Source organism: Mesocricetus auratus, unplaced genomic scaffold (assembly GCF_017639785.1).
Source record: "Mesocricetus auratus isolate SY011 unplaced genomic scaffold, BCM_Maur_2.0 Super-Scaffold_100027, whole genome shotgun sequence".
NCBI classification, from domain to species: Eukaryota; Metazoa; Chordata; class Mammalia; order Rodentia; family Cricetidae; genus Mesocricetus; species Mesocricetus auratus.
This window is the reverse complement of record NW_024429208.1, coordinates 11,837,132-11,864,723: the sequence shown is the minus strand read 5'-3', so window position 1 is coordinate 11,864,723 and position 27,592 is coordinate 11,837,132. Positions and strand designations below refer to the sequence as shown.

The window sequence follows — 27,592 nt, the reverse complement described above, 5'->3', positions numbered from 1 at the left end:
CATCATCCCAACAGAAAATGAAGAAAAACAACTCATGCTTTTCTTGCTCATGCATCAGAGCATAACAAGAAATAAGACAGTTAATGGTTGGGTTAACCAGGGAATTGAAAGTTTGCATAGAAAAGTCTATAAAGCTTTTGGAATCCACAACTGAATAGCAGCACTTCACATTGGACATTTAATACTTGCCTGGGGTTTATTGTTTTAAAGACTAAATTAAAAGATTATTTTAAAAATACTTAAAAGAAGCTTATTTAACTTAATTTGCTTTTTAGCGTGGTATATCTTTAATATGGAAGACTCACAAAAGCTTGGAGAGTTAATTCCATTTGTAGTTCGAAAGTTCATTGGATTCAGTTTTTTGGGCTTGTTCAGCTTTTTCTGTGACACCTAGCAATATTTCTGCTATCCTTTATTATTGTACTTTATTACTCTTTAATGGTCAAACTTTGGCGTATTTATTTTCCTAGGATGAATGCTATGATAGGAAAATGACTGTCGACTTTCCTAATACATGGATATTTAGAAATCAAACAGTAAATGCATGCAATTTTCTTTTTTAGTAAGGCCTTCAATAACTGGTTTCTGGAAGAAACTTAGCTATGAAATAAAACCTCTCTATGTAATATGCTTTCTCATGGTCATTTAGTGTAATCACAAGAACCTCATGCCTTTTCTTGATTCTTTGAATGAATTTAGAGGTGAGAAAATGGATTTAATTTTAGAGCTGCAATCACTCAGAATTCCTCTAGAAGTATTATAAAAGAGGATTGAATTGCTTTTTTCTGACAAATTCATATATGATATATATATTTAAAATACTTTATATCATGTTATAAAGTATTTTACATATATTAACTACTTTATTAAATCTGAAATGATCGCAGAAACGCTGGGAGAGTGTAATGTGTCCTATCATGCTGTTGACAATATAAACACAGTTTGAGTCCAAACAGAAATTCAAAATTATAGGAAAGAATTGAAATCATTAGGTGGTGTGCTCACAACAGATCGATTCACCACCATTTCTATTGCCTTTTCCAATATTAATATGACAAAGATGTCAGCAAATTGTAAATGAATTGACTGTGTCCCATACTTGGGAGCCTGACAAACCCTGCTGATGGAGCAACATGAGGAAGAGAAACAGATCACAAGAGTACACATTCTTGGAGAGCATCAGAAGGGCTTCACAGGAGTGGCCCCCAAGGACATCAGCTCACCTTAGTCTTAACCTCAGTCCCAAGTGAAAGAAATTTGAGGTGTGCCTATGGCAAGTTGAGTCTCCTTTCTCTCCTCTCTGTCTCCTGTCTTCCCCAGAACCCCTTTCCTCGGTTTTCTTCTTGGTAAGTAAGTTCTATATTCTTTCTCATGTTAGGAAAGACTAGGGCAAGGTAAGGATTTATTCTTATCCACCTTACTATTGCATTTGAGAGTCATCTGTTTTGAAAATGTTAGTTATTTAATTTGAAACTGCATCAATGTGATAGTCTGAAAACGATAGTCTTGCAGTGGATGAAGGTGTGAGCCTTTCTCACCTTCATGTCTGCTAATTGGAGGGGGTGGTGATCACTCAGTCTTTATGCATTATCACCTATTCTACTTGGCCCAGTAAACAAATCCTATCCTCATTTGGCCTTAGTAATATGACATCCATTGCTTGCTATCTTGTTAACATTTCCTTTGACCAGTAAGAAATAACCTTTGCCTTGTGACAGATTCTCAACAGTAGATGAAAATGGTCTGTCCCTGTTTTCTGATTCTCTTTATTCTTTTGCACAGACATGACCATTTTCCTGTTGGCTTTCATATACATTAATTATCTATCTAACTGTATTATATATCAATCATCTACCTCATCTATATACCTTTGACCATCTATTTTTATTGTGCTCCCCATCCACTCCTCAGAGAGGGTAAGGCTTCCCATGGGGAGTCAATGAAACCTGGGACATCACTTTGACAGGACCAAGGCTCTCCTCGCTATATCTAGACTGAGCAAGGTACCCCTCCAAAGAGAATGGACTCTTGTAGAGAATTTCCAGATATTTGAAACATAAATTCAAAGGTTTTCATAGTTAAGAATCAGCTAATATGTTTCTAAGGTAGTAACAATGTAAAGGGACAGAAGAATAAATGGCAAGGTAAAAGACTTGGATGTGAGATCTGTATCTTTTAGTTGGGTCACCTTAGATTTCATCTCTTAGGACAGAGAGATGTTGAGATAGCCAAAAGGATGGTCTCATCACTTTTCTTCTCGTCTCTTCTCTTTGCTTCTCTTCTCTCTCTCTCTCTCATTCCCTTTCTCTTCCTTATTTGACCCCCTTCTAACACACGCACACAAACACACACACACACCCAAATACACACAGAGATAGATGCACATATACAGATACATAAACACATACAGATATGCACACACAGAGATATACATAGAGACAAATACATAAAGGTATAGACACATAGATAAATACACATATGCAGATACACAGAGATAGATACACACACAGAAAACATACCCAGAGATACACACACTTACAAAGATACACACACACACACACACACACACACACACACACACTTGAAGGCATGCTAAGTTTTGTCTTGGTTCTAGATTTTCATGACTATATTTCTCATTACAAAAATGAAAATTGAGCAAGTATGCCTAACTTTTGCATGAAAATCTATACTGTATAACCATTTACGTAATACTTAAATTACAACTGTAGATGTTACCTGATGATTAAAGAGGGAGAAAAACTCTATTTCTAAACTTTTATACATGAAATTTTACAAATTCTTGAGACCTTCTCTATTAAATATCATAAAGTAAAAAGAAGTACATAAAATATGTTGTTCCTTAAGGTGTAGATATACATTTTAGTCAAGTATTCTGTTCTGTCATGATTTTTGTTCTTTTATAATATATAAATAATTTATATCTCATCAAATCATAATTTTGCAAAATATGTGCTTTCGTATATGAGTTTTCATCTAGCTACTTTTAAAACGGCAGGCACAATTATTCATTCTTAGAAAGAATGGTAGGTTGCTAGTAACCTCACAATATTTAAATCACAATTCAACTAGAATTGTATTAAAACATTTTTATGAAGCAACAGGTGTCCTTTGTCCCACGAAGCAGAATCTTACATAGATATGATAAGTGCAAGTACCTCACTGACCTATAGAACGTGTCTTTAAACCAAGAAGGGAGAGAATCAAATGGCAAAACTGTTTCTAAGAGCATCCTAGAAAGACGTCGTAGGACAAAAGATCCGCACACAAGAAGAGTCTGATGATCTTGGAATCCAGTTCCTGTTTTTTTGTTTGTTTGTTTTTTCCATAGAATAACATTCGAGAGAAAGGAAATGATTCTATGGTTTTATAGTGTACCATTTTTCCAAGTGGGTAAAACTGGGGAAACATTTACTGGAGAAGCTGAAAGAGTTCATGGTGTTTGTACAGTTTTGGGTCATTAATTGATCATGGCATCATCTGGGAAGCTCTATGCAATAGATACATTCAGAGCTTGGAATGAGCCCAGTCAGTCCATTAGTCCCTCTCTCTGTACAATATACTTTTTAAGCTTCACAAAATTAGGTTAATTAGAAACACAAAGGCCCTCACCTCCATGCTGAGGCTTCCTCAGTGGTTTTAGAGTGTGATCTATTTGCATTACAACCATTTACTTAAGGAGCTAAAATGACTTGCAAAGAAAAATGAAATATCTGGTTGTGGTCCACACTTCCAAATACACTGTCTCTGTATTGCGTTTTTACGTGTATATTATGTGTCCCAGCTGAACATCTCTTGTCACCAAATGAAGCCTCCAGTTCTGAAATGAGTTACCTCTTACAGACTTCTTGGTCAAAGAAATTCCGTGGTAATCCCTACACAATCCATACTATTGCCCAGGCTACTAGTTTCTCTCCACAAACAGATAATAAGGCCCTGTTGCTGAAGACAATGCCTACAGGAGTCACTGAACATGGAGAAGTTGAGCCTTGCACCCCTACTGAGTAATGATTGTTGTACTTTGCATTCTACCATTGGAGAATCAATCCAGCTACAACCCCTTCAATCTACAATGGTAACCTGCCTGTGAGATAAACTGGTACAATGGTGCCACAGAGCTTGTAGGAGTAACCAACCAATATTGTATTGAATGTAAGGACCACACCATGAAAAGCTTGGGTGGCCCAGAACTTGAGACTGGATAGGTCAGGGATCTAGCAGAAAACAAAGTACTATTGTTCTGCTAAAGGAATGTAGCAATTAAATGACTCCTAATGACATTCTGCTATACTCATTAGGGTCTTGCTCAGCCATCATCAGAGAAGCTGGTTCCTGTAGGAGATGGGAATAAATACAAAGACCCTCAGCTGCACAATGTGCAGGAGGTGAAAGACCTTGGAACCGCCCATCCAAAACAGGATGACTCCATTAAATCTCTCCCCTCAGGGCTGAGGGAACAGTGCAGAAGAGGAGGTGGAAAGAGTGTAACAGTCAGAGGGAATAGATGATACCAAGGAAAGGAGACCTTCCAAACACAAGGGCTGGTATACATATGAACTCATAGCAACCATAGCCATAAGCACTGGGCTTGTAGGGTTCTAAGTCAGACAGGGTTGCAGCAATGAGAAGCAAAGAGGACTCATACTCCCATATCTACCCCTGAAGTTGTTTTCAAATGGTAACCACTTGCAAAGGAAAATTTGCAAAGGAAAGACTTGGATGTAGTCTCACTAGATTGCAAAACTAAGGGCTGGCCCCATGCCTAGTAGTAGACGGCCAACACAAAATGAACTCTACAGCCTTTTTGGAAGTTTTTGTCTCATAGTGCTTTGAAAGGACTTTATTATTATTGTGCTGTTATTGTTTTGTATTGTTATTTTTATTATTATTATTATTTACCTTACAGGTCTTCAGAGTATAAATTATGGTTTCTAGTTTGTGTTTTAATATAATTACCCTGTGTGTGAACATGTGTATCTCTCTGTGTCTGTATGTGTTTCTTGAGATTTCTGTTTGGCTCTTTCTCTTCTGTTTGTTTGTATTGTCCTATTCAAGTTTTTTTTTGTTTTTATTGTATTTCATTATTGTTTAGTTGACTGTTTCTTTTCTAAGGAGAGAGAGAAAACTTTGACTTTGAATGAGGATGTGAGGAAGATGTGGAAGGAGTTAGGGGAGAGGAAACCATATTCAGAATATATTGTATGAAACATATATTTTCAATAGTGGAATAAACACACTATGTATGAAAAGAAGGTTAACAAAAAATCATTGTCCAACCCTGATATGACAAGAGTAAAAGAAAAAGAAATCAATGCCATTCTGTCCTCAAGATTTTATCTCATAAATTCAATTATTTGTTAGCAAACAGTCTATCCTCTTAAGTATGATTGAAAACATTTAACTTCTGGGGAAAGAATAAATGAATATATACTTTTAAAAAAGAAATTAAATACATCTGTTTAAAGATAAAAAACATCCTCAGCACCTAGTTTTCAAATCAGAAGCACACACCGTAGTATTCAAGGCCAAAAGAGAGGGCTTGCCGTCATTCTCAGTGCTAACATCACTACAATCTTAACCATGTGAGAGCACCTTCTGTGGTTATCTCAGCTCTTGCTGGTGTGCAGATGCAAAGACACAAATGTTCTTCATTGATAAACATATGGTTTGGGGTAGAAATTCATGCCAATTATTGTCACAATTCTGCAGAGTGAGAAAGAGAAGATCATATCTAGAATTTAGGGATGTGTGAAGAACATGTACATCAACAAAACAGATTTACCTACAAAATAAAGCAGCTCTTTCAAAATTTCCTAGGCAAATAAAACATACCAATAGAATGTTGTTAGGAAATGTTGTATATTCCACCTTAATATTAATAAAGTATGGGGAAAATCAAATCATGATGCAAACTTATTATTTGCAAACTATATAATGGTATAATATTTAAGCCATTCTCCTGCCTTTCTACCATATGACTGATAAATTTGACATTATATTTTTCAAGCCTAGTTTCTTATTTATGAATTACATATGATCTGTGTCCTGTCCTAAGGCAAGGAGTAATCTCTCCATTTTCTTCTAGTGTTTAGAAGAGCTCATCTTTATTTTCATAATAATGTTTTTATATGCTGTTCACAAGGTATTATATATCAGTAAGTGACTACTCCAAGCCATAATCCACTCATGATTAGCAGGAAGATCATTACTGTGTGGGGAAAAATAAGTTTGAGTTGCATCACTGCTGATCATTTTCCACTTGTAAACTACATGGAATCTTTTGCAGAGAAGAAATATTAGAGGCTTGATCTCTTTTCCATATTTATTCAATAACTGCTTTTTTAAAATAAAAGAAGAAGCCAAGTTTAAAATGTAAAATCATAAGAGTTTATCACTACAGTTGAACGCCCCAGACATATCTTAGAGATGAGCGGCTATTGCTGTGTGTCTAGGAGATATTATTAAGATTTGTGTTTTATGAATTTACTCTGACATGTAAGAGCAAGAGGCACTCCTCATAGTAGGAAATCTTGCTGCTCCTTTCGTTTCTCCCCCTTCCTCTTCTCTCATTTTCAAGATCTCTCTTTTCATATCGGAAGCCTCACTGAGTGGATTTGCTATCCTGCTCTCCTGTTACAGTTGTTTCCTTTGTTCAGGATAAAAAATTCAGTGATAAATCCTGAGATAAGTGATGGACAGGGTATAGGGAAAATTCAGTGCTGCTAAAGAGAAATGAGGTGGTATTTTGCAAGTGTCTAGAATTACTCCCACCCCACCTGCATCTTCCCCAAACACCACTGACAAATAGCATAATGAAGGAAGATATTTGCAGCTCTGGGGGGCCAAGAAAAATACCTTTGTGATGCTCAGTGCAATATTCAATGTGATCTGCCTTGGGAGAAATGTGTGAGGCAGCTGGATTTAAAAGCATAATCCTTGTTAAAGAATGCTTTTGAGTAAAGTGTGGTTATAAATAGCTGTGTTTGGCTTGCAGGTACAATTCTGGTGGACAACATGTTGATTAAGGGGACTGCTGGAGGACCAGACCCTACCATAGAGCTCTCTTTGAAGGACAACGTGGACTACTGGGTGTTGTTGGACCCCGTTAAACAAATGCTTTTCCTGAACAGTACCGGAAGAGTTCTGGATAGAGACGTCAGTAGCTTTATTTTTCTCATCATTTAAATGTCTATGTGTACTACCTCTATAATAGTAAACTTTATCCCTATAATTAGAATTTATTTTTTAGACATAGGAAGAAAAGAAACTCCTTGACATAACAATGAGAAAGGAAGGAGGTATCCGTATCTGAGAGAACCAGTTTAATACTCAAGAATTTTGTCCTAGTTCTGAACTAAAGAACAGACTGCAAATAATAGAAAGATGATAACTCTGGCCCAGTAGGGTTACCACACAGAACCTCATTTCTTTTACAACAATGTGAAAGTGAGACTATCATTTGCCTTTTGTCTAGTGAGGTGTAGAAGTTGGTGTATGCCATCTCATTTAGGTGCTAGCACAGTTAGAATTTGAAGGGGGAGGTTGAGTATCATGTTTATAAGACTGATAAAAGCCAAAGGTAAACCAGAGTCCTGACAACATCCTCATTCAGTCATTGTCAGACAGTGTGGCAGAAGCATTTTATAAAGAACAGCTGAGCTGCCAAAGTCATCCAATCCATCATTTCTGAAAACACTGACAAAGTATTGAAAAGATTGGCACTTCAACTCAACCACAAGTATCCCCATCTTTCTTGGTGACAAAGAAGGTAGGGGAGTACACAGGACCCTAGGGAAATGGAAGCAGTGCAGAGACCTGTTCCCTGCTCAGAATACAAAATCCAAACCTGGAGTCTGCAGAGCTAAAGGAGAGATAGCTGTTGGGCATTGCTGTGGGGTTTCATGACCCACATCCCAGGAAGATGCTGGGACCCCTTTATCCTACATAGATCCCACATGCAGTCCATAATAGCTCTCTCTACTTGCTGTTTAACTCGGTTCACCATTTACTTCAGGATATTTGGTTCTCGGATCCCTGGGAATTACCACCCTTACCTACAACACTGCTTTTAGGGCTGCACTTATCACAGTGGAAGTCTTTCTATCTACAGTCTTCCTACAAGCTCTCCTGTACTGAGGGTTTCACAAACTATTACTGATGAGCAGTTAGTGACATAAACCAAGGCTTCCATTCCACTCCTAGATAAAAACTGATATGTATCCCCATGGAATTTTCAAACATCCTGAGCATGATTTCTCTCTCCCTCTTCCCTAGTTAAACTCCCTTCCCATTTTCTTCCTTTCCTCTTCATACTACCTGAATCCTACTATATTCCCTGAACCCCTTAGAGCTCCTTCTTCCCTCTCACCTATGCCCTCTTTCTACTTTGTTGGCTTCTGAGATGACTTAATGTTATAGATGCACACTTAAAGACTGAGAACAAAGATCCACATCCACACATAAGAGAACATGCAGCCTTTGTCTTTCTGAGCCTGAGGTATTTCACTGTAATAATTTCCAGTCCCATCTTTATACCTGAGAATTCATGCTTTCATTCTCTTTACAATTTAATAGAATGCAATCGTGTATACGAACCACTCATCAGTCAACGACATTTTCATTTTCTAGCAATTGTGAATACAGCAAGTATTTTAACTAGGATGTTGAGTCCTGTATGTGTAGGCCAAACGGAGGTGTAGATGGATCATACCTTAATCTATCTTTAGTTTATTGAGATGCTCTACACAAACACACACACACATTCACACTCACACTGATTTCTGTAGTCCCTGGACTAGTTTGCACTCCCATCTACAGTGAATGGGGACTCTCTTTTGTCTGTACACTCACAGGCATTTGCTGTCTGTTGTTTCGTTGATCTGAGCCATTTTGACTGGCATAAGATGAAATTGCAATTAATGTGAATTTCCTCAATTGCTAAAGATGCTGAAACTCTTCCAGATATTCCTCATCAATTTCTATTTCTTCTTGTTAGAATTTTCTGTTGATATCCATGCCCATTTTTTAATTATGGTATTTTCTCTCTTGATTATTTTTGTTCTTTCTAGAAACTAATCTTCTATCACATGAATAGGTGCATTCTATGGGCTTCTTCACATGCTTGATTTTTAGTTTTGTTTCTCTTTTTATAAATGGCATCATTTGGCAACTTGTGTCCTTATTTCCTGAAAAAAAAATTGGAGCCCTATTCAGAAAGTCCTTTTCTATTGCTTTACCTTCTAGGGTAGTGCCTATGTTTTCTTCCAGAAGTTTTAGCATTTAAAGTTTCACACTGGAGTTTTTGATCCATTTTAGGGTGATTTTTGCCTTGGTCAATGATATGGGTTTAATTTTGTTCTTCTACAACGGGACATCCAGTTTTCCCAGAACTGGTTAAAGATGCTATTTTTGACATCTTTATATAACATGAGATGAATGTAGTTAAGGGAACTCAGGTTTTTATCTTCCATTTTTTTATTACATCATTTTACTTTCCTGTATTTTTTATGGTACCACATTGTGTTTACTACTATAATTTCTTAATATAGCTTGTTATCTGGTGTGGCAGTCACTCCCAGGACCATTCTTTTTGCCCAAGGTTCTATAGTCCTCTGGGGCCTTTTGTTCTTCCATATAAATTCTAAAGTATTTTTCTTATTTCCTTGAAGAATATTATATGCATTAATTTTGACTACATTGAATCTTTAAATTTATTTTGGCAAGAAGATCATTTTCACATCATTCTACCAATCCATAAGCACTGGCAGTCTGCACTTGTTGTATCTTCCTCAATCTGTCCTCAGAGACTTAAATGTTTTATCATCAATGCCTTTCAGCTCATTGATTATGGTTATTCATAAGTATGTTGTGAAGCTATTGTTAAGTGAAAGTGTTCCCATGGTCTCTTTTTCCCAAGGTATTTGTTATTGATACACAAAAAGGCTACAGGTTTTTATAAGTTGATGTTGAATTTGGACGCTTTGCTGAAACCCTTGATTGTAACTGAGATTCAGCAAGGACTCATGATTGTGGAGATGTGGCTTCTGTCGGGGCCTAGAGAGTGAGTGGTTGGCAAAGATTAGGGTTCTTTGTCAAACTAGGCATGAAAGAATATGGCTATTGCTTCCACATGGGTCTGAAGTGTCAATGTGGGGTGAAGGTCTTCTCTGTGTAGCCCTAACTATCCTGGAACTATCTCTATAGAACAAGCTGGCCTCACACTCTCAGAGATCTGCCTGCCTCTGCCTCCCGAGTGCTGGGATTAAAGGCATGCACCACCACCACCCAGCAGCCAGTGACTATTCTTAACAATATCCCTTGTTAACATTTTCCACTAACCAATGCAGAACAATTCATTTGAACAAAGTTGGAGTACCTGTTGATCACATTGAGACTACATTTACTAAGATGCTGCCCAGTGTATTTAGAATATACTCTATTCAAGATGTAAATACTGGTAAAACATACACAATTATAAAGGATCTAATTATTGTGAATGAAAACCAAACTAAACATGGAATATTTGCCAGGAATATAATTCTTGGAGTCGTTGCCAAATAATTTGGTTCATTCCTTTTTATGAATATAATGAGCCATAATAAACAATGTGAATGTGTTTTACAGCCAGACAGTGCTGATAATCATGACTGCCAAGCTCCTTGCTATGACCATTGGATTTGCACTCATTTGCAACATTAAAGAGAATAAAACTGCGACAGAAATGTTTTACTAGACACAATTTTCCTGTATTTTAGACATACCAAGATACTAAGATCTGAAAAATAATCAATGTTTTGGCCAATAAAGCAGAAAAATGAATTCAGATAAATACAATTAGAATGCAGGTGATATATATATGTTTATATATATACATACATACACACATATATATACATATATATATGTATATATAATATGACATGATAAATGTTTTTATAAAACTGCTGCTTTTCCAGATGAAGCCTACTTGGTCTTGGCCTCAGTGGTTTTGTATATATGCCTCTGCATTCCTTGGTCTTGGACTCTATGGTCACATCTATCTCTCTTTGTGCATTCTTCATTCTCTTCCCCACAGGTCAGGTTTCTTTGTGCATCTGTATTGTTTGATGCTACATTCTGTCTTTCATGCATTATTTTAGCTTTTGATGTTCATTCCTCCCAGTTCCACAGTAACAGTTTTCCTTGTGTATTTAGGATGACTTTAGACATACATATTTGTGGGTATTAGTGTGATGTTTCAATATGTGTATACAATTTATAGTGTCAAATCTAAGTAATAAGCTATGGTTGATTTTCAATCTCATTACTGTGTGTAGAACCTTCGAGTTTACTCTTCTGTTATCTAGAAAATAAGCAAAATCACAATTCTCTCTCATGCACACACGCACACATACACACACACACATACACACACACACTTGGAAAGAATACCTAATGTGTTACTTCTGTCTGTCCAATTTATGGTCCTGCATGCAGGCCTCCTGTTGCCAACCCCTGCCTACTGCATCAACTGGTAATCGCTACCATAAATCCCACTCTACTGTATCTAGAGCATTCATATCCGAGAACACCATTACTTTTCTTTCCCTATCTAACTTTATTTAATTTACTATAAAGTCTTTTAAGTCCCTCAGTTTTGCTTTGTGGTAGAATACCATTTCCTTAAATGTCTATGGAAGCGTCTGTTGTGCAATGAAACACATTTTCTCTATCCACTATTCTGTGGATAGGCACCTAGGGTGATTCTAAAGTCTATATACCGAGTGTAGTTAAGTAGCAGGCATAGACACACAGGCTTTTCTTTGCTATGCTTATGTCATTTTTCCTTTAATATATACCCAGAAGTGGGATAGCTGTGCCTTGCAGTAGATTCAGTCTCTTGGAAGCTTCACACTTTCCCCACAAACTTTGTGTTATATCTGCATCCCCAACAAAATTGTTTGAGCAGTACCTACCTCTCTTCTCAGTAGCACTTGTATTCTTTATAACAGACATTCTAGCTGAGTTGAGATTATGTTTCAGTGAGGCTTTGACTTACATTTCCATGAGAAGAAAACTAATGAAATTCAATCACTTTTTTAAAACTTTTTTGGTCATTTAGACTTTCTTCTGAGATGTGTCTATTCATAATGTTTGCATATTTCTGATTGAGTTATTTTTTCATATTGAATCTTTCATATTCTTCATATATTCTGGTATTAACATTTTGGGGTGACTACTTGGAAATTTCTCCAACCATATTAATAAATGGCAATTTAAATCACCCTGTTGGTTTTCTTCTTTACAATACCAAAGCTTCTTAGTTTGATATACTGTATCCATGCTTGTCAAACTTTGCTTTTGTTTCCTCTGCTTTGGGAAATATTACCATTAAAAATAAACAGTCACCGGATCAATGCCTTCAAGGCCAATGTAAAACCCCCTTCACTCAAGCAGTTTGTTTTATAAGCTGTGTCTTCAGATCTTTGGTTTATTTTGAGTAGTTTTTATAAATTTGAGAAAGAGTCCAAGTTTCCATCTTCAGTAATGAATACCCCGTAAGTTGACTGTATTTTTTCAAATTGTTGATATAAAGACCAACTAAACAGTCACTTGTCTGAATGAACTATAACAAAGAAGAGAGGTGACGCCATGCCAAATGTGCTTCTTCAGTTACACTTTCTTTTTAATGGGCTAATAATGGAAAACTTTTTTTAGAGATATAAATTGAAACCAAGTTGTCTGCACTGTGCTCGAGGCTATGCATGATCCCTTATTTGTATAATCCTGGCTGTGTAGAGCAAAAAGCAAATTTAAGTTTAACTGAAAGTATTTCAAAATTAAAAACTTTTAAACAGGCACCCCTCACCGCCATCCACTCCTCCTTATCTGTTTCTCTTCAGAAAATGATGGGCCCTCTATCTATGGACATTAGCTAACCTTTTCTACTCCCTACTCTCAGCCTCCTCTTAAGATCTTCTTCATGTCTCTGTGCCAAATTCATCTCTTCTTTTTTATTTTACTACCATGTTTGTGATGTTTTGGGATGAATTCCCACCAAGGAACAAGCCACAGACCCATAAATGATATGTATATATCTGTATATATATGATATGTATAATTGTCTATTCTATACTCTATAATTTTTACCAGTTTGTTTTATCTTCAATGTGATTTTTCTGCCTATTTGATATGAATTTTACAGGACTATTCTTAGTATCCAAGGACCAGGTCATATTAATTTCAACCAATCTAGAAGTTTTTATATAACAAATACTGTGAAATATCTATAAATTTTTAGTTTTCCCAATGGTAATTTCTATAAATATACCCTTGTTTATTAAGTTTAATTTTTCCTTTATCATTTAAATTAGCAATAAGCTTATTTTCCATGTCAAATCCAGTTCCCTCTCCCTCCCCTCCTCCCCTGCCCCACACTGACCACCTATTCCACCACCTTTCTGCTCCCCAGCGAGGGTGAGGCCTTCCATGGGGGATCTTCAAAGTCTGTCATATCATTTGGATCAGGGCTGAGACCCTGCCCCATGTGTCTAGACTGAGAGAGTATCCCTCTATGTGAATTGGGCTCCCAAAGTCCACTCCTGTATTAGGGATAAATACTGATCCACTACCAGAGGCCCCATAGATTAATCAGACCACCAAACTGGTGTCCTCATTCAGGGGGTCTGGAATAGTCCTATGCTGGTTTCCCAGCTATCAGTCTGGGGTCCATGAGCAACCTCTTGTTCATGTCAGCTGTTTCTGTGGGTTTCTGCAGCCTGGTCTTGACCCCTTTGCTCATCACTCCTCCCTCTCTGCAATTGTATACCATAGTTCAGCTCAGTGTTTATCTGTGGTGTCTGCTTCTGCTTCCATCAGCTACTGGATGAAGACTCTAAGATGGCATGTAAGGTAGTTGTCAGTCTCATTATCAGAGAAGGGCATTTAAAGTAGCCTCTCAGACCATTGCTTAGACTGTTAGTTGAGGTCAACCATTAGATCTCTGGATATTTCCCTAGTGTCAGATTTCTCTTTAAACCTATAATGGCTCCCTCTAGTATGGTATCTCTTTTCTTGCTCTCCTCTATTTTTTCCCCTGAATCAATCTTCCTGCTCTATTCTGTCCTCCTCTCCCCCCTTCTCCCCTTCTGTTTCTTCTAATTCCCTTTACCCTCACTGCATACTCCCAATTAACTCAGGAGACCTTGTCTCTTTCCCCTTCTCCAGGGGACCATGTATGTCTCTCTTACGGTCCTACTTGTTTCCTAGCTTCTCTAGCGGTGTGGATTGTAGGCCGCTACTCCTTTGCTCTAGGTCTAAAACCCATATATGAGTGAGTACATGCCATTTTTGCCTCCCTCTGGATGGTTTATTCTAGTGGCATCCATTTGCCTGAAAATTTCAAGATTCCATTGGTTTTTTTGTGTGTGTTTGTGTTTTTGCTGAGTAGTACTCCATTTTGTAAATACACCATATTTTCTCCATCCATTCTGCAGTTGAGAAGGATCTAGGTTGCTTCCAAGTTCTGACTATGATGCTGCTATGAACATGGCTGAACAGATGTCTTTATTGTATTAATGTGCATCTTTTGGGTATATGCCTAGGAGTGAGTAGAATTGCTATGGTAGGCTGACTCCCATTTTTCTGAGGAACCTCCATACTGATTTCCAAAGTGACTGTATGAGTTGGCACTCCCACCAGCAGTGGAGGAGTGTTCTCCTTTCTCTACATCCTCTCCAGCACAAATTGTCATTGGTGTTTTTTATTTCAGTCATTCTGACAGGAGTAAGATGGTATCTCAGAGTTGTTTTGATTTGCATTTCCCTGATGGCTAAGGTTGTTGAGCATTTTCTTAAGTGTCTTTCAGCCATTTTAGATTCCTCTTTTGAGAATTCTCTATGCAGTTCTATACCCCACTTTTTAATTGGATTATTTGGTGTTTTGGTGACTAGTTTCTTGAGTTCTTTGTATATTTTCTAAATCAGCCCTCGGTCAGATGTGGGGTTGGTGAATATCTTTTCCTATTCTGTGGGATGCCATTTTGTTTTGTTGATTATGTCTTTTGCCTTACAGAAGCTTCTCAGTTCAGGAGTTCCCATTTATTAATTGTTGATCTCAATGTCTGAGTCTCCTGTACCAATTTGTTTGAGGGTACCACTTACCTTCTCTTCTAAGAGGCTGGATTTATGTTGAGGTCTTTGATCGATTTGAACGTAACTTTTGTGCATAGTGATAGATACGAATCTATCTGCAGTCTTCTACATGCCAGTATCCAGTTATGCCAACACCATTTGTTGAAGATGCTTTCTTTTTTCCATTGTATAATTTTAGCTTCTTTGTCAAAAATCAGGTGTTCATAGGTGTGTGGGTCCATATCAGGGTTTTCACTTCAATTCCATTGGTTGACCTGTCTATTTTTGTGCCAATTAAGTTTAATTTTTAAGAAGTAGTAAACACTGGACAGTCATCTTCTATTTCCTCATTTGCAAATCAATTTCAGGCATAAATATATAGCTCAATGTGTGTGGCCTTGGGTCCAACCCTCAGAAAGGCAAAATATATATTTTCACCTGTCCCATTTTTCTTGTAAAACACAGATATTTCTTCATTCTAGTGAACTAGTAAGTAAATCCACAGGCAGAGGGAAGAGGACATAACAAAACCACCCATGCCTGTTAGAATTTAACTCATATACTCTAGGAAAATAATGTCTAATCTTAAAGCTTTGCAAAAATATATTTCCATTTAAACAAAGAAACTTCAAATTGTTAATATTCAACTAATAGGTTTCTGAAAATATCAAATTCTCCTTATAACATAGAGGAGTGTTATAATCTACAGGGTTGACAACAGTGGCTTCTTTTTGCATAACTTCCCTTTTCATGCTACATTAAGAGATTAATTTTCCATCTTTTTGCATTACAAAATTCCTATTCACTTTGGAGTGTTTCTTCTTCACCTCATGCTCCCAATATACTTTTCAAAGATAAATTTTACAAATTGGTGATTTATATCATTCCTGCTACACAGGTATACAAATCCACAGACATGCAAGTATGGTTTTGAAATACTACATTATGATTTCATTTTGAAATATAGGTATATATGAATGTGATTATTTTAAATATATACCCAAAACAGTTTATATGTAGCATGTTTCTTAGTAAACGGAATTCAAGATGAAAGAAAAATTATGGAAAAATTACCATGGCTGACTTTTGCCAGCAGCTGTGAAAACTCACCCAAAATTCCCATACTGCTTCTGTCATTACAGAGCATTATAGAGTCCCCAAACTCTCTGACACTGCCATAAGCATTACAGTGTCCCTACACTCTGATTAATCAACTCGGTGAGACTATACTTGATGTATTTATGACTTTTCTGTACAGGAGAACAGAATTTATTCCAATGCAAAATTACGCTGTGCCTTAAATATTAGCCGTAGGGAACTCTTCACTTCAGTGTAATCCGTAGTGGTTAGAATTTATTGCCTAGTAAGTTCATCCATGACACTAAGCATTGCACAGGGAGCTGAAGTTGAGAATGACAGGAGATTTGTTTATATCAAAATATGGGTTCTCATCTGGACTAAGAGGGTCCTCCTCATACACTGCATTTAAACCCCTTTGAAAGCCTGTGATCTTTTTGTCCCAGAACTACTGTCTCATGTAAAGTTGCAAGTGAACATAGGTGGTTTTGTATGTCTCTATTGAAATATTTAGAAAGATAGCTTCATATGAAACTCACCTGATTGTCTTCCAAGAGTTTACCAAGCATAGTGGTGGGCATACTTACTCTGTTTATATTTTTACAATTAAAACCATCAGTCTTCTCTACTTGCCCATTAAAGCAACTGTTTTAATACTAGTAGTAAAGATACAGGGCATATTTACTTTAAATTCTTCCTTGGAATCTTCTTCTATGATTCAGTCCTTTAGAATAGCCCATTAGCTGAAGCTTGAAGGTCTTCAGGGTGAGTTTGTTGGTGGATTACTCTTGATTTTGGTGATGCTTTATTAAAAGATCCTGTTATAAAACTGTTTAGAGCGGCAAAGTTTTGTCTTTTCTAACTTCTGAAAGCTACCTATAAAATGGTATCTGCTGTGTCAAGGTCTTATGCTTTTGATATTAGTAATGAGAATAGGGTTTACATTGGTGCGGCAGCCTCTGCTTTTATTTAGTGTTGGCATGTAAGCATAACTCTTAGCTGTCAGTCTTTAATCAGTGTGTTTTCATATTTTCTATAATTTAAGAAAAGCACCACATGATAGAAAGACACCATTCGAAAGGGTTCAAGCAGAGAGTTTTTTTTTCATTAGGGAAAGGGATAAAGGGGGAAGACTGGCCTTTGGAGACAGGAGCAGCAGGAGAGAGAGAAAGGAAAGAGGGTGAAAGAGAAGAAAGTGGGAGGGGGAATGGACAGAGAAGGAGAGAAAGAAAGAGAAAGATGGGAGGTGAGCATGGCTCTTATAAAAGGGAACATAGTGAATGTGCACAGATGGTGCTCTTAGTGGCTGCAGCTGAGGGCGTATCCTGTCAGAACCCCAAGGACAGGCCAGTATAGATGCCTGAATACTAGCAATGTTAATGTCAGTAGTCTCTTACAGGTTTTAGGTAATTTTTGCTTATACAAATTTGGGGACTGACACGTATTATTGCAAAACTGCAACAAAGTTTATTGTAAATTATTAAGATGACTTCAGTCGTGGTGTTTATTATTTATTCCTGTGATTTTTGTGTCACTCGGAATTTCTACAAGCATGACTTCACTGTCTTCATTGATGTCAGCTTGACATCACAACAAAAAATGTTGTCACAGCTCATGTAAAGATCTGTATTTGAAGGAGGCCACCACTTACCAATTCTGTTCTCTTTGTCTTTGTTGCTCATCAAAGACCCTTCTGGTTAAATAACATTTTGCAGCAGTTTAATAAATACTGTCATTGCAACATTCTTCTCTCATCTCCAAGTGAAGCATGTAGTTACTTACAAGGCACTTCCCTCAGGCCCAAGGATCATTAACATGCCACTCAATGGGTTTAGCCTAAACATTAAGTAGCGTTTCAATAGATTGCAAAATTGATAGTTTATATTTTATAGATTCATTCATTTTATTTTAATGGCTATATTTGGCATATTTGATTAACAGAGATGTGCTCACATTATGAAGTAAATATAGTGTTTTGATTCCTGTACAATGGTAGTGATCTACATAGGAAATTGTCAGACCTGAGGCACATAGTCAATTGTCGAGGAGGCTGGCCAGTGAAACCAACACTACTGATGGAAAGGGAATGGCGTTCCAGGGCTCTATTGCACACAACAAATGGATGAATGATAAACAGTTCCATTATGTGCTTCTGAAACATGATAAAAGTCAACATTAAATGCACCATGAATATAGGATAAAAGTCTAAGAGGATGGGAATTCATCATGTTGTGAATGGAAGGTAGTTTACAGCCAGTAAGTGTTTTTAATAAATTAAGGGGTAATCCTACATGATAACTGCTGTACTGTCCCCAGTAACATTGTGGGATTCCCACTGTTGGCGTTGAGTAGGTAAGCACTGGCGATATGTTAAACTTTCGTTGCTAGGTTGTGGGATGTAACTAATATACTAGATTATGCCCCATGATTAGAGGGGATTTACAGTCTCATCAAAGGGACAAAGATTGAAATAAATATATAACATATAGAACACATGAAATTGTGGATGAGAAGTACAGTAAAAAATTAATAGTAGAAGTTAGACTGATGAGGTAAGGTGGAGACAGGATATTTAAAATGGACAAAGCTCCCTTATGCTCACTCTAACAAAATAGTATTTAAGGGGAAAATTTGATGAGGCTGATAGTGATGAAAAAAGTGGTGCATATAGAAGAGATGAAAGATAGATGATGTATATGCATTTATTGTGCAGTTTGAATTTGATTGGCTTGTGAGTTGATCTTTATTCTCTTATTAATTTTAATATCAATGAGCATATGTCCTCATAAAGAGAAAATGAACATGTTATAACGTCTCTCATCCCTCAGAAGCTTACTGATAAGTTAATGCCATTACTTCTTCAGACTTTATAATGAAAAAAATTGTTTTTGTTCCAGAAAGTTTCAGTATTGGTTCCATGGTTTTATTCATCAGTAAAATTCTGTGATCATAGTAGTGCTTGAAACTCTATATGTTTAGATGTGGAATTAAACAATGAAATATCCATGATTATCTTCTCTTTTAAGCCAGGCCAACACTGACTTGTTTCCAGCTTTATCATGGGGCAAAGAGAAAACGTAATTGAAATAGCAATGAGTGGCCAAGTGCGTTGACAGTGCTCAGACCCTGACCAAAACTGTGCTTAAGAAAGATGTAATTTCTCCCCGCAGCCACCAATGAACATACACTCCATCGTGGTGCAAGTCCAGTGTGTCAACAAGAAGGTGGGCACAGTTATCTATCATGAAGTGCGCATTGTGGTGCGGGACAGGAATGACAACTCACCTACATTCAAGCATGAAAGCTACTATGCCACAGTGAATGAGGTCTGTGCCCCTGTGATGATGTATGTGGTTAGCTTACATTATAAAACTGTGTAATCCCATTACAATAATGACCAATGTATCCTGGAAGTAATAGGAATGTAGTATAAGAACTAATATTTAGAAAAATGTCTTCTAGTAACTTACAATAACATTCCAGAAATTCAGGTCGCTGCAGAAAAATGAAAATTACTTTTTTATGTAATAGAATATATTGAGAGAATTCAAGGCATGCCACTGACATTTATATTTGTTGAAAAGCACTGGGCAAAATGTCTTCATATTTATGAAATGATCTCACTAGACTTCATAAGAAATTATTTTTGTGAGACTATTTATTTAGAGTTATTGTAATATTTAATAATGATAATAATGTATTTGCTTATTGTTGTTTTAAAATATTCTCACTCCACAGATCACACAGCATCTTCTGGCTTCAAACTCCAAACTCATGGTCATCCTTCTTCCTCACCTTCTCAAGTCTCAAATTGCAAGAGTGACCCCCATTAGCGGCCTGTTAGACTTTAAAATACAATTCTATGATACCCAGAATCTTCAAACAGAAACCACAAGCATATTTTTATTTCCTTTTATTTTTATTACAAATTCTTATATGGAAATCATGATGATGTTTTGAAAATATCTTAAAAGTATTAGTATTGCTTTTATTAAAAATTAATTTTTGTCTTATTTTTCCCTTTTCCCAAATATCCCTCTGATTTTTTAAGTAATGGACCCTCTGTTAATTTCTCATTAGACATTAAACTAGAAAACACTTGCAAAGTAACTATAATATTGTTTCCAATATTCAACATGGACATATGCAACATTATTTTAAGTTGCTATAAAACTACACTTGACATATATTCTTCGAATTGTTTTCCTTTTTAAAATACATACATATTTTATAGGAAGCCATCAGAGTATTTTGGATATAAACATGAATTTCATACTTTCAGCTCAGCAATCCCTAAAGCCAATTAAGATATGTTTGTTGCTAATTAAGATATGTTTTGTTTGTGCATAAACTTCCATTTGTAAACACTGGGTAAAATTAAATGATAGAAGGTGAAATAATATCACTTTAAAATGTTTGACCATTAAATGTTCAGCATGTTATTCAGGGACCCATTCTGTCTTTGAAATTCTTCTATTGGCTCTTGCAGTACCCATGGTTTCTGACTCCTTCCAATGCCCCTGCCTTGAAGATAATTTTAAGTGTTTTCTTTTTCAATATCTGAAGTACAACATTTGAATTAGAGTTTGCCCTGTTTGATTGCTAACTTGAATGATAGAAACTGATGGGTGAATTATCTTAGGCAAAGCTCTAGCTTAGGCAAAAATCTGTTTTTAGTTCACATTCATTTTCTTCCTATTATGTCTATTGTTCCTTTTTCTTACCAAAACTTAAAATGCTCTTAATTTCACTTTTAAAACATTCTGTGTTTCCTGGTTACTTTCCCTCTCTCCCACAATCCTTCAGCTGTCTTGTTGAAGAATAATGCTTCTCAGATACCATTTCCCTCAGGCCACTCTGCGGCTCAGAGGCTGTGTCATTTCTCATTATCATCAGGGGAGAGACCAGTTCCTTTAGTGGATCTTCAAGGCCCACACAGTCTCATCATTTGTCAATGCTCTTCTCATTCTGCATTTCACCTGATGATGCCTCACCTTGTTCAAATGGGCTTCCTCATGTCCCGCAGGTGTCCCCACTGCCAAACTTGTGTTCTGTCCTATGAGCTCTCCTTCCTCTGTCATCTGAACTGAGCTCAGGATCTGTTCTCTCCAGAAATCACATTCTCCTAGATGACCCAATGCTTCTTGATCATTGATTTCTTTGGATCCTAAATTCACATAGCATCTGGATACCTGAGTGATACAAAATAGGAACATGTGACTTTTTTTTACCCATTGTTTTCAACAACTCAGCTTCTTCTACAAAGCTGTACAGTGATTTGTGTGTGACAGGCAGCTGAGGTAGGCCTGATCCACCAACCCCCTATTTGATTGTATAGAGTGCAGTTGGTGGTCACATTCACAAAATTCTAAATATGTTAAGACGTAAAATATTATCATGTACTTTCTATAATGAAATAAAACTAGTAATCAAAAATAAAATGTTGGAAATAAATGTAGGCCTTAGAAGAAGGACTCCTATCTTTCACTTACCTGTTGTGGACCAGAGACAGGACTTTGGGTCAAACCATCCCACTGGGAGAAACAGAAGTCCCTGCATCTTTACATAGTCAGATCCCAAAGGTTTCTCCATTGCTACTGAATAAGCAGCAGTTATCCATAGAAACAGCCTGTGTGTATGAAGCTGGTAATGGCTTGGATGCAGAGTCACCCTAAAGACATAGAAGGACGAGAAAGAAAGAGCAAACAGTTTCAAAATGTCAGTAAAGGCTGAGATGTTCAGAAAAGAGCAAGTGTAGACACATGGGGCCACATCAAAGAACGAGCATCAATAAGTGAAGTGCAGACAACAGAGAAGATAAGGAAAGTATTTGACAGCTACTGACACAGTGGGGCTCCTGGACTGAGAACTGGAAGTGGACACGATCTCCCACCCCTAAACAGAAGCTTTCCGCAATTGACACCCACTTGCCAAGGAAAAGAATTAATTTTCTCTAACAGAGACTCACTGGGTGTATTAACTATACCTAAGGGTATGTGCCATACCCAGCAGTAGATGACCAACACAAAGTGAACTCTTTGTCTAATGTTGCTTTATTTCTGCAATTTTGCCTTACTGGTCTGTTGCTTGTGTATTACGGTTTCCAACTTTGTGTTTTAATGGGTTTTGTTTATGTGTTTCTTCTGCTTTTTTCCCTCTGCTTTTGCTTTTAAATTTGGTCGTTTATTTGCTTTCCAAAGTGAAAGAGACAAAGAGAGAGAGAGAGAGAGAGAGAGAGAGAGAGAGAGAGAGAGAGAGAGAGAGAGAGAGAAAGGGTATGGAGTTCGATGGGTAGAAGGGGTGAGGACTAGTTTAGGAAGAGAAACTGAGATCAGAATATAGTGTATGAAAAATAATTTTAAATTTAAAAAGAGTAAAAAACTAACTAATAAGGAATTAAGTTGCATAATCTAAGAGGATATTTCCCAAGAAAAAATATAGAGGTAACCAATAAGAATATAAAAATGTTGTTCGATACTATTACTTTTCAAAAACAAAATCATAGTGTGATATTATAATGGCTGTTGTAAAAAAGGATGAGAAATTTTATGGTTTTCAGGAGGTGAGGAAGGGAGAATGTGTACACTATTAGTGGGAACAAAAGTTAGTAAATCCATCATGGAAATCAGTAAGGAAAATCCACAAAACAAGTAAAAAATAGAATGATGGTAGGATTAGGCCGTTCAAGATTGAGTTTGTAACACACAGAAATGAAATCAGTGGATCCGAGAGATTCCTAGACCCAGTATTTACTCTGAGAGACTCACTACAGACAAAGTGTGAAATCAATTGATGACTTATTCATGCATAACTGGAAAAACAATAGATGGTTTCCAGACAAAACCAAGTATTATACGATTATAAAGAACGAAACCCTGTCATTTACAGCAAAATAGACTGAAATAAGCCAGACATAGAAAGAGATATATAACAAACCCTTCTTCTTTAATGGAAGTTAAAAACTTGGTATCCATGAGAATGGAGAATGTAATCATCACAATTAAATCTACAAAGATGGAGAGAGGAGAAAAGGAGCTAGTGTAACCAGAAGAAGGAGTAACAGAAAATCATCATAATTCATTCTTAAAAAATATGTAAGAGAAGACCTCAAAGTTTCCTACCACAAACAAGTGGCAAGTTGCTAAAGAGACTGAGGGTCTAATTACTATGGTCTGAGGCATTAAACATCATGTATATACATATATGTGCACATACATACATGATATATACATGCTTGCTACTCTGGACTCCAAATACATGTGTACACTTAATGTTTGCCTGTCTGGAATCAGAGAAAGGTAGAGGAAGAAGACAGGAGGGAAATGAGGCAGAAGAGATTAAGAAAAGGTGTCATAAGAAGTCCAGAGTCACCCTTGCTTGCTGTAGGGTTGACAGAAGCACTAGTGGAGATACACTCTGGTTGCTGGGAAGAAACCTAAGCAGGGAGCGCCAAGGAATCCCATTCCTCAGTTCTATAGGGCAAAGTCAACCAACTAATGGAGGCCATATTAGATGAGCTTAGAGGTGTATTCTTTCCCAGATTCTTTAGAGAAAACCAGACATGTCACATTGCTTAGTTTCAGCTTTTTGTAACTTGTCATTCTAACTAGCATAACTATATAAAAGAAAATGAATTCTATTTAAGACTAAATTTGTTGTTTTGTTAGAAAAGATATAGAAATTTGTGTTACAAATTCTCTCTGTAATGGATTAAAAATATAGGAAAAAGAAACAAAGAAACTAGAAGATTTAAGCAAATAACTTAGCATTTTTCTGGTAGATTCATATATAATATTTTATTTAGCAAGCACAGGACTTAAGGCTATTAAGGATATAAAATGTGACAAGAATTTACCAAATTCTGGTATCTATGGATCTATAAACACAAAACAAATGAAATCACACAAAATATGTTATAAAACCTTACATTTGCACTTAAAAATCAATGAAAACAGATGACAAATTCCCCATATCTTTAAAAAATAGCAAGAAACTCACTATTCACACTAAATATTATAGACTGTTCAGAAAATGAATATATATGTATATACATATGAATTATTAGTTTAAAGTGAATTTACCGAGTGTACTGGATAGATATTCAATGTTTTATAAATATTTTTGTAATCAAACAACAAATGGGTGATGAGATTTTAAAAAGTGATAAATCCATGAATGAAGCTCCATGGCTTTGGAATGGGCATTCTACATGTATAAAGTTCTCTAAGATGTATAGAGTAAAAATCTGGGCAAGTGTTGACTTGTTTCCTTAAACCAACTTGTGATGTTTTTATTTGTGAGTTCGTTAGAATAAAGTGACTCTGTTTTAAACTATGAGTTACTGATCACAGTACCTACTAAAATGGAATTTTTTTCATATCGGGTATATCATCCGATTTATTTTTATTTTTAAATTTAAATTAGAAACAAGGTAGCTTCACATATCAATTCCAGGTCCCTTGACCTTTCCCTCCCCTCCTCCCACACCCTCCCACCAACCCCTCCAATATCTCCTCATTTCCCCAGGGAGGATGAGGCCCTCCATGGGGGTGTCCATAGTCTGTCATTTCATCCATGGCAGGGCCTACACCTTCCCCTGGGAATCCAGGGTAAGAATGCATCTCTCATTGTTGGATGGGTACCCAAAGTCCATTTGTATACCTGGGATAAATACTTATCTACTACCCAAGGCTCAATAGATTACCTAGGCCTCCTCACTGATACCCACATTCAGGGCGTCTTGATCAGTCCCATGCTGGAATTCCAGCCATCAGTCTGGGATTCAAAAGCTAACCCTTGTCAGGTCAGCTGTTTCTGGAGGTTAAACCATCCTAGTCTTAACCCCTTTGCTCATCAGTCTTCTCTCTCTATTACTGGATTCCTTGAGTTCAGCTCAGTGTTTAGCTGTGGGAGTCTGCCTCTGCTTCCATCAGCCATTGAATGAAGGTTCTGTTTCCCAGACTCTCTAGTCATGGGATTGTAGGCTGGCACTCCCCAAATCTATGTCTAAAATCCATATATGAGAGAGTACACCAAATTTTAGTTGCACTTACTCTTAATTATATATGCTTTGAATTTAAAAGTAATTACAATCACAATTTTCAGCAAAGTTAGGGAATCACTGTACTGTTCCTACATTGGTAGTCTTGAGAACATTGGACCAAATGCTTTGATGACCTTCTAGTGTCCATAAACCTAATCAGGTAAATAAGTTCTCTATGAATCGTTCTGCTTGCTTTTACCCATCTACAATAAATCAATAGTATATCCATCAAAAGTTTATATTGGAAGTCCAGTATAGATTTTACATAGGAGCTAAAATTGTAACAAATCTGGGTAATCAATAGTGATAAAGTTGTTTATAATTCATTGCATTTTGATTTTCAAATGGTTTTGTTTTATTCTATTTACTTCAAATCTTCATGTAAAACTTGGAATTATACTCAAGAATACATTGTCAGATTACAGGAATATACACAGTGAGTTGAAACTAGAAATAATGAAAAACACAGAGTTTAGCATATGTCTTGAATGATTTCTAAAGAATAAGTTCGTAATTAGTAGGGCTCTTTTCTGAGGTATTTGAAAAGTTCATGCATGACAAAGTTTAAAAGAAACAAATACATTATATAGTTATAAACAGCAATGGCAATGAAACACATTTATTTCATATTGGGACATCACCAGGAACACTGTGATATAGTAACTCTGTGCATTTATTCACCACTGGTTTTTACACCACTGAAGAATGTTTACTGTATTTCTCATATCCTAGAAAGCCTGAGGCCATATTGATAAGGCAACATTAATATGACTTCCCTTTAGCCAAATGTCTTTTTTTCTGGGGAAGTTTTCTATACAAGCACTGCGGAAACTCAAAACAAAGTATCCAATGAGGTTCAAGACTTAAAAATCTGTGTTTAATCAATTTTTAATGCTTTCTGTTCTTAATAACAAAACTCTAAAGGCTACTTCATTACTCTGAATATGCGATGCCTCTTACAATTTAAGGAAGTCAATATGAGACATTAAAATAACCTCAAGTTTCCTGAATAAACAAATTTTATTGCAAATGTTGACAGCATAAGTACACCACAAATTATGCCTTAGTTAACACCTTAAATGTCCAGCAGGCCAATTTTTAATGTTACTTCCTAATATTTTATAATACAATTACTATAGAAGACTTATCATTTTAGCAGCTTCACCTCTTCTGATATTAAGTGGAATAATGTCAGTTTATCATAGCAATATAATTCTACTAATTAATGACACTAGAATGAACTGCTGGTAAACAGACTTTAATTTTTTCTGTAAAATATCACATTTAAAACCTCTGAATACCTACAGATAATCTCAAACACTGTGTCCTCTTTTTTTCTTTTTTTCCTCAATATATGTTTTTATTTAAATTAGAAACGTGAATGTTTCTCATGTCAGTCCAAGCTCTCTCTCCTACCCCTCCTCCCTTGTCCCTCCACCAACTCCCCAACCCCCCACCCAGTCCCCACATCATTCCCCAGGGAGGGGGGAGGCCCTCCTTTGGGGGGGATCTCTAAAGTCTGCCATTTCATCCTTGGCAGGACCTAGGCCCTTCCCCATGTGTCCAGGCTGAGAGAGCATCCCTCTATTTGGAATGGGCTCCCAAAGCTCATTCATAAAACATGGTAAGCACTGATCTACCCAAGGCCCCAGTGATTTCTGTGGCCTCCTCAGCTGAGGATGTAGGAGCAGAGATATGCCCTCAAGGTCCACATGATCTCTCTCTGTTATCAAGTGGCAAATGAAAGTCAGAAGCCAAATAGTCTCACTTGAAAATGTGGAACTTCACCAAAATAATGTATACGCCCATGATGTTAAAAAAAATGAAAAGGCTTCAGTATCTAGGAAAATACTAATAATAAAATTAAATACACACTGTTTCTCCATGCCTTCAAATTATGTTTTCTGAAAGTCTAAGGAGTGGATAATTAACATTATTTGTATCAGTAATTACTCATATTAACTCCACCATTTGATGAGAGGATCATATTGTAGCTAAATGACTGTAAGAAAAGAGCTGTTAGAATCCTCATGAGGTGTGGTCCAGTTTCAGAAGGAATGCTTCCCGCCTATAAACAAAGAAAGTGAGTTATTTTTCAAGATACTTAGCTCCTTTTATCAGAAAAGTAAGCAAGGCATTTTAGAAAGTTACTACAAATAAAGGAAACAAGGACCTTATGTTAAATCCCACTGATGGGTAGCGTGCAGTTACAACAAACTCCCCCTTCTGCATCCAGTATTTTCTACTTTCACTAAGCACACATCCAAAACGAGTCATCAAAATTAAATAGGTACCAGTGAAACTTTATCATGAAATTGTTAACATTTTCTTTATTACTACCATA

General features: G+C 36.6%; 1 protein-coding gene across 12 annotated transcripts in view; it reads left to right on the top strand.

Annotated features, from left to right (window-relative positions):
• Positions 1-27,592, top strand: part of Pcdh15 (protocadherin related 15) — a 1,295,283-nt gene that overhangs the window by 902,800 nt on the left and 364,891 nt on the right. For all 12 annotated transcript variants that reach the window (XR_005871270.1, XM_040732073.1, XM_040732072.1 and 9 more), the window contains 2 exons: positions 7,013-7,173; positions 19,376-19,531. Coding sequence is in view for 11 of the 12 variants with exons in the window: in XM_040732073.1 (XP_040588007.1) it covers positions 7,013-7,173; positions 19,376-19,531 (317 nt within the window). In the remaining variant the exon portion in view is untranslated. The remainder of the gene's footprint in view (positions 1-7,012; positions 7,174-19,375; positions 19,532-27,592) is intronic.